This window comes from Centroberyx affinis, unplaced genomic scaffold (genome assembly GCF_046629955.1).
Source record: "Centroberyx affinis isolate AG114_WGS23_722 - 3 ecotype Tasmania unplaced genomic scaffold, CSIRO-AGI_Caff_v1 ptg000478l_1, whole genome shotgun sequence".
Taxonomy (NCBI): domain Eukaryota; kingdom Metazoa; phylum Chordata; class Actinopteri; order Beryciformes; family Berycidae; genus Centroberyx; species Centroberyx affinis.
The window spans coordinates 206,397-219,294 of record NW_027279135.1 but is presented as its reverse complement, the minus strand read 5'-3'; the positions used below and the strand labels follow the sequence as shown (position 1 = coordinate 219,294).

General features: G+C 40.2%; 1 protein-coding gene across 1 annotated transcript in view; it reads left to right on the top strand.

Annotated features, from left to right (window-relative positions):
• Nucleotides 1–12,898, top strand: part of epb41l2 (erythrocyte membrane protein band 4.1 like 2) — a 59,339-nt gene that overhangs the window by 25,048 nt on the left and 21,393 nt on the right. Inside the window, exons 5-10 of the mRNA XM_071517242.1 lie at nt 2,787–2,891; nt 3,073–3,115; nt 8,596–8,671; nt 9,515–9,611; nt 9,784–9,908; nt 10,776–10,863. Of these exons, the coding sequence (XP_071373343.1) occupies nt 2,787–2,891; nt 3,073–3,115; nt 8,596–8,671; nt 9,515–9,611; nt 9,784–9,908; nt 10,776–10,863 (534 nt within the window). The remainder of the gene's footprint in view (nt 1–2,786; nt 2,892–3,072; nt 3,116–8,595; nt 8,672–9,514; nt 9,612–9,783; nt 9,909–10,775; nt 10,864–12,898) is intronic.

The window sequence follows — 12,898 nt, the reverse complement described above, 5'->3', positions numbered from 1 at the left end:
GAACCAGCGACCTTCTGGTCTCAAACCCTGTTCTCTAATCTACAGTATGCCACCGCCCAACAACGTGCCTGTGTGTGTCCGTGTGTATCTGTGTTCGTTTAAACAGAAGCTGCTTTGTCTCTCAGCAGATAACGCTGATACTGCAACTAACCACTATTGTCCCGAAATACACACACACACACACACACACACACACACACACACACACACACACACACACCCTTCCCTCCATCCACACAGTGGCATAGTTAGGTTGTGAGAGGGAGAGATGCACAATGCATTCCAGAGATTAAATTTTGTGTTTTGCACAGCAGGCTCCAACACACACAATGCCACCCACACACCATTTTCTACTCTAGCTCCCCATCCGTCCTTCCATCATCCATCCATCAGTCCATTAAGTAATTAATGTCATCAAATTTATATCAATGTAATACTTTATAAACATTTTATTAGTGTTAAGTGCCATAAGTGAAACCTTTGCCCAGTCATCTTCATCTAAAACGACTTTCATCAGTAATGGCTTCAGTGGAGAGTCTTAGTGTCACATGGTCTAAATGCTGTTTCTAAGAATTTCATTAGTATTGGTTTCAGTAGGGAGTTTTAGTGTCACATGGACTAAATACTGTTTCATAGAATTTCATTAGTTCAATCAGACCTGGGGCAAATCATATATGAAAATATGACACCTAAGTTTTACTTAGGTACAGATGGGCTTTATTTCTCTCACTAGCTCTTCTCTCTTCCTTGGTCATTTTATGGTCACAGGAATATTGCCAGGGCATTATTGCTCTGATGCTCACAATCTTTATAGTCTGGTGCTTGTAATGTTGGTGATGTAGATATTAAAGCTTATTCCACTGTTGCAATCATTCTAAGTTGCTCTGGATATGAGCATCAGCTAAATGGTGAAAAATGGAAAAGTATTTTAAGGTCATTTTGGTATATCTATTTAATAATTTCACAAGTATCGGTTTCAATAGAGAGTTTTGGTGTCATCATCTAAATGCTGTGTTATATATGGAGCTTAAATTGGTGTTGCATCCGCTAGAGTCCCATTCTACTTTACTGTACAATGATAATGATTTTTCAGACTTCATAGTTTGGTTTTGAGAAAAAATTTGCTATGTCTCCTCATACCCTTATCCCTGGATGTAACACTGATGGGAATCTGCGCTAGTATAATTATTGACGATTTTTGATAATATACTAGATATATTTATATTGTTAATGTTAATATAGCAGATCTAGCCACCACTTTACCCCCTTATCAGTTTTAGTGTCACATGACCTAAATGCTATTTCTGAAGGTTTCCATCCTGCCAAGAAACATTTCGGGATGAAGGACTCAAGGGGACACAAATACTTTCTGGACACAAATACCGATGTACAGTCGCATGGGAGGCAGAATTTTCCAGAATGCTGGAACTGCCCGTAGGCACCAGGCCACTGTGCTGGGCGCTTGGAGCATTTGGGGTTAGGTAGTGCCTTGCTTGGAGGCACGCTGGCACAGACACACACACACACATGGAAACGGTGAAAGGTCACATTCTCACATTCTTTAGGCATTCAGAATGCAACTACGCTGCAAGTGTGTGTATGTGTATGTGTGTGACCAAGTATAGGAAAATACCACAGATGTTTTCAGCTGTCCCAGGACAAGGAGAAAAACGCGTTCTTTCATCCTTTCATTTTTCTTCTTTCCTTCCACTCTCACCACGCTCTCACCCCCGTCTGTCGGTCGGTCGGTCTGTCTGTCTGTGTAAATGCCACTGTTAGTGTGTGTGTGTGTGCATGTGTGCGTCTGCGTGTGCACGCCAGTGTCAGACAGAGTCTATGCTGACTAACTGAAAAGAAATGAACGAAAATGCATTATTTAATTTTTTCTTTCTCACTCCTCCTTTTTTCCCTTTACCACACTCCTTCTCAGTCTGGCATTCTGTCTGTCTAAAGGCCACTGTTGTTGTGTGTGTGTGTGTGTGTGTGTGTGTGTGGATGGATGTGTGCTAAATGTCATTGTCATAGTTGAGCATGGAGGATTTTATGGCTATTGCTCCCATCGGGCTCACTAAGGAATGTAGTGCCCAGAGTCAGAGAGAGGGACAGAAAGAGAGAGAGTGAAGAAGAGAAAAACACAAAGAAAGAAACAGAAATGCATTGATAGAGAGAGAGATGGAGAGAGAGGGAAGCAGACACATCTCTCCCTCCTCTTTCGATGATACAACAGAGGTTTTTACACTTTTTCACATGGTACCCACATTCACAATATTATTTTTAGACTGCTAATCATCTAGCCAACAGTATTTCATTCAGCCAACGTTACATTACAAATACATAGTAGCTTTTGGTATCATTTTTCCTACGATAATTTAAGGGAACATATTTTGTGTTTGTGATGGAATAGGGGCAGGTTCACCTTTGAGATGTCCTTTACAGAGTCACTAAAACTTACAACATATATGAGAACTTAATCTCTCCATTTGTGTTGCTGAAGTATCCTTGAGCAAGACACTGAATCCCTACCAGCTATGGAGGGGGGCAAGAGAAAAGAGACTTTTTTGCAGTCTAATTAGTTTAATGTGCTGGTAGCCCATTAGAGAAATTGATTTTTTTATGTGTGATACCATAAAACCCTTAACAGCCATTATCTGTTTCAACATCAGCATCCAGTGATCACTGTAAACAATTTCATAAAGGAACCGATAATCTGTCTGATTACATGGGCATCTATAACTTTGAAGGTTAATGTTCTCTTTCTCCCTCCTTCTCTCTCTCTCTCTCCCCAGAAACGTGCTAAGGGCCAGTACTTATTCTTTAAGGTGTGTGAGCACCTCAATCTAATGGAAAAAGACTACTTTGGCCTGACATACGTGGACAGCCATGAACAGAGGGTATGTATCCACACATACCTATATTCCCATACACTTACACAGACAAACACACACACACAGTAATACACACATATAAACTCTCTCATATAATCTGTGTGATTCTATTAATAGAGGTTAACTTCTATAAACTTTGTGTTTCCTTTTGCTCCATCTCTTTTCCTCTCTTGCTCGTTCACTCCAGTGTTGGTTGGATCCCACTAAGGAAATCAAGAGACAGATACGCAGTAAGTTCTACTTTTCAAGTCATCCTGTCGCTCACTTTCTGGACTCTGTCTTAAAGTCTTGCCTGTCTGTCTGTCTGTCCATCCATCCTTCCATCCATCCATCCATCCATCCATCCATCCATCCATCCATCCATCTCTCTCTCCGTCTCCTTCACTCTGCCTGAATACTCCACTACATGGTGTTTCACAAACTGTGAGGGCAACAGCTTCTAAGCCATTCTCTGCTGGTGTTTTTTCGTCTTGCACCTTTTAATATTTATGACAAAAAGGCCATGCATTAAATATAAACATAGAATTAAAGGAGGGCAAGTATTCCCCTGTCAAAGGAATACCAAATTGCAACATGATGAAATCAAACACAGCAAAGAGCTTAACTAAATTAGGAGCAAAATTCAGCAAATCAAACGTTTATTGTCATTTACATTGGGACTGGCTTTTGAGTTGCTTTTTAAAATGTTCCTTGCTTGGTGCCTGGGTTATGGAGTATGTTAGCTGATTCCAGTTTATTATTGCTTTGTACAAAATAGTTTTCTTCATAACATCTGTCCTTGCTTTTGGAATTGCTATATGACATCTTTTCACCTGGGTAACTACCCAGGTGAAAAGATGTAAGAATGTCTGTTGCCAGAATGTTAATTACGAATACAGACAACAACAATAGACCTTCATTTGTGATAAATGCTCAAATCAATAATGATGAGTATGTTGACAAAGAGGACATTGTATCTACAGTCATTATCAAATTGTTGTTTCTCCAGTTTACTCATCGCTTAATTTTTTTTTAATGAATTTTGGAGCTAATGCTTCGCATATAAATGCTTTGCTGAAGAAATTTTGTGCTATTCGGGATGAGGTTGAATAGTGAAATTGGCAGGATGTTTTCTTGGTTTGATTTAGAGTGATGGGCATGGTTATTATTTAGGAGGTTTTTGAAAAATCTACCTATAATTCTGCAGGATGATCTTTTTTTATAGCGCTTAATTTTTTCCCTTTCTCTTTATTTTTTCCTTTTCTTTTTTGCAGTTTAGTTTAAAACCAACTCTATACCTTTAAAATACAGCCTGAAACACTAAGCTGTAGTTTTAGGAGAAATTTTCAGTAAAAACATATAATTTTGGCCCCACCACTTTAGAATTAGTATGTGTGAAGTGTTTATGTCTGGGTGTGTGTGTGTGTCCATGTGTGTACATGCAGACCTGTGGTTTTGCGGCGGCGTTCCTATGTGCGTCTGTGGTTCATGTGTGAGTTGTATGCATGTTGTATGTTGTATGCATCCTGTATGTGTTCTTGTGTGTACACTATTTGTGTTTTTGTGTATTTGTGTGTGTATGAGAGAGACTGCATTTTACTGTGTGCCTGTGTCCATGTGCGAGTTGAATCCGTCTGTGTGTGTGTGTGTGTGTGTGTGTGTGTGTGTGTGTGTGTGTGTGTGTACATACCACACTAATGACAGGTTTGACACCATTTTTCTCTAACCTGCCATCTGTCCATTGTACAGGCCATCACAGCTCTGCATAGCTACACACTCTAGCGTAATGTTTTTCAGCTCTCTGGGTTGGGATCTAATGGTTGGTCACAAAAAGATTAACAACCCATGAAATTGCCCAACATGTGACTAAAAAGGACTGGTACAGGTTGAGCAAAACGTGAAATGAACAGAAATTTCATAAAACCCATAAAACAATGAAGGGATCGCCCAGTTTACATATTATATAATAAGATAGAAGCAAAAAACACATATCATAACATGTTCTGCACTCATCCTGCTGCCTGGGGATAATAGTGACACTTTGGCATTTTCTTATTAACTGCCAGTTCCTTACAGTGCACACAGCTGGCAGCTGACCACACTATACGCATTCACATGTCATGAAGAACTATGAGTGTCCTTGTGTTAAACTGTAAGTTTTTTAGACTCCAGTCAGCCTGCAGCTGACCACATCACAGGCATTCCCATGTCCTGAGGAACTGTGAGCACCCTGTGTACAGCTGTGCTTGTACTCCTTGATTGCAAAAGCAAGAAACATACGATTTAACACTCAAAGAGGCAGGGATGCTAAAATGTTTAATAACCCATCATTTTTAAATTTAACAAGTCCAAATACCTGCAGCTTACGTGTTTGACATTGTGTTTCATTAGGTACGCTTGAAATTTAATGCACATCATTTTCATATTAGTGAGTCTTTGGCTTCAGTCTTTATATTTTTTTCAACACAGGTGATGTCTCTTGTATTCCTTAACTAGAACTCTTTCTGAAACATTTGTGAAAAAATCAGCACAGACAACCATATTGCAAATCTCATTCCACTCTCACATCCTCATAAAAATTATTTCAAAGCTGTCATAGACAACCATGTGTCAGTATTTCTCATCTAGTACTGAACTGACACTTTGCCCTTTTGAACTGAAATGTTATGTCCATTCTGAGACAAACCATCTTTCTTTGAGACTGGTCTGGTAAATGTAAAATGCCAACATGGAGACAAGACTCTAGTTTATGACATAGTCCTCATCAACGTTGGCCACGACCCAAAGAGAGGAATCTTCTCTGCTCCAGTCAAAGGAGTGTTGTACTACTTCAGATTCACTGCTGCTAATAATTCAAGGTATGGGGACATGGTTATAAGAATGAGATGAACAGTTAAGAGATCTTTATACTCTTTATAATGATAGATCGTATAATGATGAGGACAGTGATGGAGAGTCAGGTCTACTTGGCTCTCCCATCTAGAGTGTGGCTCAGTGCCGACGCCTTCGGGAACACCTTCACTGGCCACCTGCTTTTCACTCTGTGACACCAGGGATAAGAAAAGAACTGTTCTCAGAACTGTAGGCAGACACTGTTTGGCTGTTGTTAATGTTTAACAGCAGCACCCATGTTTTCTCCACAATTCAACTGAGCTTTACTGTGTTGGACATCTCACCATGCTGATGTTGTGGAGTGCATCGTTACTTATTTGCAGCCAAGTCTTCTTAGTTTTAGATGAGGAGGAACAACTTTGCACCCACCTCACAACTTCTTTCTATGGCTCTTTTTGCGACCAAATTGCGATCAAATGACATCAGGTCAAATCACCACAACAATTTTTTTTTTCCTTTTTCCAATATCACATGGAAAACAACAATTAACCACCTGTATTATAGTGATGGGTAAATCAATTCTCAGCAGCCACTAGCATTATAGCAAGGCCACATTTGAAGGGTTTCACCTCAAAAATCTGTATATCCATGTATATGTATCCTGTATATCCATTTGAAACTAAATCTGTTGCCCTATATTCATTGCTCAATATTTAAACAAACGTCTCATTCTCATATAAAATGTGACTATTTCACAAGCCAAGGTTGTAACCTCAATAATACTATATTCCAACAGTAATACTGCAGTGTAAGCAATCATTATGTCAGAAGGCGTCATATATCATTTTATAGGGAAATTATTATTTAATCTTAAGCAGAGCTGGTGCCACTGGGTCTTGGACTGGGGAGAGAGCTGTGGGTGAGGGAGAAGAGGGAAGATGGTTTGGGGAGAGGAAGAGAAAGGGCTAATCTGGAGGAGGAGAAAGGAGAGTAACAAGAGGTAGAGGAGGGGAGAGAGCTGGTACTAGCATGGGGATGAGGCATAGGATGTGTGTGTGTCTGTGTATAATGGGGAGGATGGATGGGTGGGTAAGGTGGAAGAGTAAAATGGACACAGGAGACTCCCAAAGCACTTAGCACACTCTCTCTACACAAACACAAATGCATCCACACACTCACACACCCTCAGACATAGGCATTCACACACAGACCCAGTCTTACCATAATACAATCATTTGTATTTATGCAATATTGAGAAATAAGCATCAGGTCAAAATGCATATACAGCATTTTGAAATGAATCTCCCAATTTCATGCGGGGAAGGTTGTGCAAAATAGCCACTATTAGGCAACTGTAATCAGTGTTGCTATGGCAATTATTGGTGATATTTTGACTGGTGTGAAATTCCATGACAGCTGTGAGTTGTTGTAGAATAAGATAATAAACTCCATGTAATACACACACTGTGTATTGAATGCTGAGCCTCCAGTGGTACCATTATATGTGTCTGCTCTGATGGTGGTTCAGTGATGAAAAGCTCCACATTAAATATGCAGTGTGCTGCAATTTTCTCTCTTGTTTTCACTCAGTTGCAATGAGACTGTGTCACTGTAGAGTTTCCTCTTGGTCAAACTGAAGGTGTGGTCACTATGTGATCTCTCTCTTTCTCTCTCTCTGTCTCTCTCTCTCTGTCTGTCTTTCACCCACTTTCTGTCCCCCTTCCACTCCCTCTGGGATGCAGCTGGGGCTGGAATAGGGTCTGTGTATGTGCGTGTGTGTTTCTGTGTATGTGAGTGTTCATTGCAGGGTTTTTCTGCCTCCAAATGTGTGTCTGTGTGTCCTCCTTGGAGGAGGAAATGGTCTTAATGTGATGTCAACGTTTCCCAGATGGAATTTTCCAGATGATGTGATCTCCATCTTATGGTGTGTGTGTGTGTGTGTGTGTGTGTGTAAAACAGAAAGGGAGTAGATAGAAAGAGGGGCATGGTAATATTGCCTTCTGCAGGGATGGGAATAGGAAATTGGAACCAAATCAAGATTGATATGAAATAGTGGGATGCAAAAGAAAAAAGTATCATGGCATGATGATGACGATGATACAGATAATGTTAGTGGTGGTATTGATGATGATTATTTTGCTGATGATGAAGATGATGAAGATTACAGTATGGTATTTGTTTAAGCTAGAATGAGGTTATGCAACACCAGATCAGCTGTGTGTGAGTGTGTGTGATGTACCAGGCTTAGTGCTTTCTAAAAGCTGTCCTCCATTGCTTCTCATCTCTCACACCCTCTCTCTCTCTCTCTCTCTCTCTCTCTCTCTCTCTCTCTCTCTCTCTCTCTCTCTCTCTCTCTCTCTCTCTCTCTCTCTCTCTCTCTCTCTCTCTCTCTCTCTCTCTCTCTCTGTTTCTCTTTCTGTCTCTCTTGCTTTCGCTCTTGCTTTCGCTCTTGCTTTTTTCTGTGTACGTGTGTGTGGTGATACCCGCTGTAATACCATGGATGGTTCATGGCAACACTCATCCTTAGCATGGTACAAGAAGGGTCACACACAAACACAAACACACAGATGGATGAGATGGGTAGATGGAATTAAACAGAACGCTAGATGGAAAGAGGGAGCATAAGTCAATGTCATAACCTGGGTTATAACCATAATTCTCTAAACCAGCAGGCTCATGTATACATTTCCGTTCCACCAGAGATGCCCATTCTAAACTTTTTTATATTTTTATTTGTTTATATATAACTTGCACTTATTCTTCATTTGGCTTCTTGTGATTCAGGGATTCACACGTTCTGTCTTGTTACGCTACTGCAACATTTATTGTACTGCAAATCAAACAAGATAATGTATCATTTTTAAAATCTCTCTCTCTCTCTCTCTCTCTCTGTCTCCAGGTAACAACTGGCAGTTTGCATTCAACGTCAAGTTCTACCCTCCCGACCCCTCACTGCTTACTGAGGACATTACCAGGTACACACACACACACACACACACACACACACACACACACACACACACACACACAAGGGGTATCCAAATAATTAATTATTCAAATGACAATTTCATATTTGACTTTCAAATTTGGAAATTATTTTTCCCTTTTCAGATTTACTGTTTTCTGACTTGAAGAAGTCAATAATATTTTTTACTATAGAAAAATGTGATTGCTGGATTCAAATGAATTCAGTCCAAATAATTATAATGCACAGCAGACTGCTAAAAGTCAAAATAATTATAATGCACAGCAGACTACTAAAAAAAGACAACAGAATCAGGTGTTGTGCACATTGGTAATGCATACATGCACAAACATATGCATGCACACACACGCACACACACTCCTACGCACACAACCCTAGGGTGGAGTCTATGTCTAATGGAGCGGACAACTTCTCTGATGGTCGTAGCTAAGGGCTAATCTGAGACACACACACACTCAGACACACGTCCCAATAATTATGCTCAGCTTAATTTAGCTGGCTGGCTACAACAACTGCTCCAACACCTTTCACCAAATCACTATAGCTGACAGACTCATTTTGGTGAGGGGTGCAACCAAGTCCAATGCACCAGCATACAAGTAAACCACTGTACAAGCAAACATGCCACCAACGACGACATTGAATCCCCAGCAGCTGACCCTGCTGACCCTGTGCTTGGACCTCCTGGAGGGAGGCCAGTTTCTCTACTTGAATCACTTTATTATCTTGAAGCATAGAGCTGGCTCAGATCCATGAAAAGACCTAGAACCCTTTTTTATCTTGTTGTCAGTAGACATAGTCTCAACTGTTTCCACCTCTCTCTCTCTCGTAGGTACCTGTTATGTCTCCAGCTCCGTGAAGATGTGGCATCAGGTCGACTACCTTGCTCATTTGTCACTCACACTCTGCTGGGGTCATACACACTGCAGGTAGGTGTGTGTATGTGTATGCCTTTGTGTATGTGTGTGTGCATGTGTGTAGATGTGTGTGTGTGTGTGTGGGTGGTTAGGAAGTGCACGCCTCCCAGATCTGACTGTGTGTCTTTCTGCGATTTTGTGTGTATAAATATATGTAAATCTGCTGTCTCCTATTGGTTTACAGGCAGAGTTTGGCGACTATGAGCCCGACCAGCCTCGGCCTCTGGACTACATCGGTCAGCTGACCTTTGCGCCCAATCAGAACAAAGAGATGGAGGAGAAGATTCTTGAACTCCACAAGTCCCACAGGTCAGAGAGCACAGGGTCAGGTGGTCCGGGGCGGAAAAAGAGGGAAAAAGTATTTGACACATTTAAATAAACACAGCAATGAGAAATGTGGGACACATTTCCTGGGCAAGTGTGGTCTCGTGCTTAACCGGATTCAGCCACCTGAATTACTCATTTTTGTTTGCATTCATGTTTACTTGTAATACATGCCTACAGTTTTCAACTATGTGATTGTAGAGTCTGGCTCAATTTTATGGGGCTGTTTTCCTCACCCTTGGTTATTCCTGGCCAGTAAAGGATTTCAATCCAATGAATCTTCATGCCAACAAAGCCAGTAGTGGGGCAACAGTGTTTCCACCTTTAAACTACAATAAAAAGCTGAAATAATATCCTTTAGGGTGAAGTCCGAAAAAAAATACTGACTCGCTATTAACAAATGTTAAGTTGAAAACTATCACAAGATGTGTGTGTAAAAGCACCCATATATGTGCTGAAAATGACATTCTTTCAGTATCATGACCTTAAAGTCCCATTCTATAATCTTTAGGGGGCCCTTTGTTGAGACATTGTCGCTCCAATACTGAAACCAATTCACTGCTAAGTTGATTGAACTTTTATTACAACATCTGAGAGTATGGGACAGGTTAACATGAGTTTTACATGTAATTTAAGGCTATAAATAGATTTGTTTATATTAATGATTTTTGTAATCCCTGGAGTAAAACAAACGTTTATTTTGGGCAGTGATTTCTATTGGGGAAACTGTTTCATGTAGAAGTTATATAAATATGTCTAAAATCTCCCAAACTCTGGGCTTGAAGTTTAAACTATACTGTTGTTTGTCTGAGGATTTTTTTTATTGATTTAGGCATTTGTTTGTGTTTTTAGGGGAATGACACCAGCGCAGGCCGACGTCCAGTTTCTAGAAAATGCCAAGAAGCTGTCTATGTATGGGGTGGACCTGCACCATGCTAAGGTATGGATGGATCTACTTGCCTAGTCGGGTGTTTGTGTATGTGTGTTTATGCATTAACTGATAGTTGCCAGTTTTGGGCAGTAACTATCATAAATTAAATCAAAAAACATTCCTAGACAACGGAATAAAAAACAAACAAACAAAAAAACAAAACAATAGACTACAGTCGGATTTACAAATGATTGTAAATCATGGCACTCCTGTGTTTTTTGGTCCTGTAATCCTCTGTAGTTTGAAGAGTAGAGCATGGAAGTAACATTGCTAGGGCTGCAGGTTCGATTCCCTGTGGAACTCGATGGGTAGACTTTGACTCTCATCCTGGACTCTTTGTTATTGGGTGTCATTTTATTTTGATTCAAACTCAGTATGACTTTTCTGCTTCATTAGACAGTGTAAAATGTTGAGTGACAGTAAAGATAGGAGAGAGTGGAGGCCATGCAGTAAAGGTCATGAACCATATTGACATAATAGTTTGTCCAGCAAACTGAAATCCAGCCAGTACTTCACCGCACTAAAAAAAACTGTGTGAACTTAGCGTGACCTGTAGCTGTGTTTGAATATCTCTCCTCTCCTCTCCTCTCCTCTCTCTCCTCTCCTCTCCTCTCCTCTCCTCTCCTCTCCTCTCCCCTCTCTCCTCTCCCTCCTGTATTGTTGTTGATGTCTGGGAATTAGCACACTTTCCTTTGATGTGGGGAGAGTGTGTGTCTATGTGTGTGTGTGTCAGCTGTACAAACACATAGGGAGGCCATTACCATGGGAACGGCCTGTCTCTCTCCCTGGGATACCAGGTCAGCAAGAGAGTGCATGTGTGTGAGAGAGAGTGAGACAGACAGGAAAAAAACAGGGAAGTATGCATGAGAGAGAGAGAGAGAGAGTCTTTAAATAGGAAGAGTGGGTATGTGAGATTGAGGGTACAGGAGACAAAGAAACGAGGGACAGAAAGATGGAGAGAGAGGGATAGAGATAAGGTTAGAGTGAGATAGGGACAGAGTCTTGAAAAAGAGAGAGAGAGAAAGAGGTTATTCCCCTTTAAGGGCATGCTCCACTTGTTTAGCAACATAGAGGGAGAATTGGGGGGAAAAGATGAGGGCATTAGAGAGAGCATTTCAAATGTTTGATTTTTTTTTTTTTTGCATTCCAAAGTTGTGGAAATTTATAGAGCAAATCTATTTCTGTCCTCTGGCATTAATGTGCTGTGCAAGTTTCATAAGCTAATAGCCCATGATGGAACCCATTCAAAACACATCAAATTTCAAGAGCTCTTGATCATCAAAATCACGTTGAATAAACACAAATGCACTCTTCTCTGTTTCTCAGAAATAATATTCCTCAATTGGGCTTGCAGCAATGATATAAAAAAATTAGGCATGTTTCAGCCCTTCAGACTTCACCAGCATCACATGGTTGTCAGTGTGAAAATAAGGCTGTTTTAATTAAATCATTAAAAGTAAAATTAATCCTAAAACATTTGAACACTGTTAAAAACAGTTTTCTGTGATGCATCCTTGCATTTCTGGGTCATTTTGTATTTTTCTTATTCCTGTGAATAACTGGACAAATGTAGACAATCAAATGTAGACATCACGATGAGATACAATGGAGTTTGATAGAAGAAAACTTCTCTGCTATCTAAAACATCAACATTAAATGTCTGGTTTTTGTGTCAGTCTCTCAGAATCAAAGAGCAAGGGCTTCTTTCTAGACTCACAATTTTGCTCTGATATTCAACAATCATACAGGGAGAAATCCATCGTAGAAGAGGCAGAGATACCAATTTCTCCACTGACAGAAAGCAGCAAGTCATTCTGAGAAACAGGAAATCACTAACTGCAGTAGAAGTAGATGAGGCAGGTTGAAGAAAAGCAAATTGTAACACAAAATAACTCCTGGAATGCCAACAAATTGGTGATATCTAACAGTGTAAGAGTATCCAAGGGTGGATTTTTCCTTTTTAAAAGGTGGCTTTTTTTTTTTTTTAACATCTCTTTATTGAATTTTCAAAAGGTTCTGGTGTACATAATACAAGATCATCATA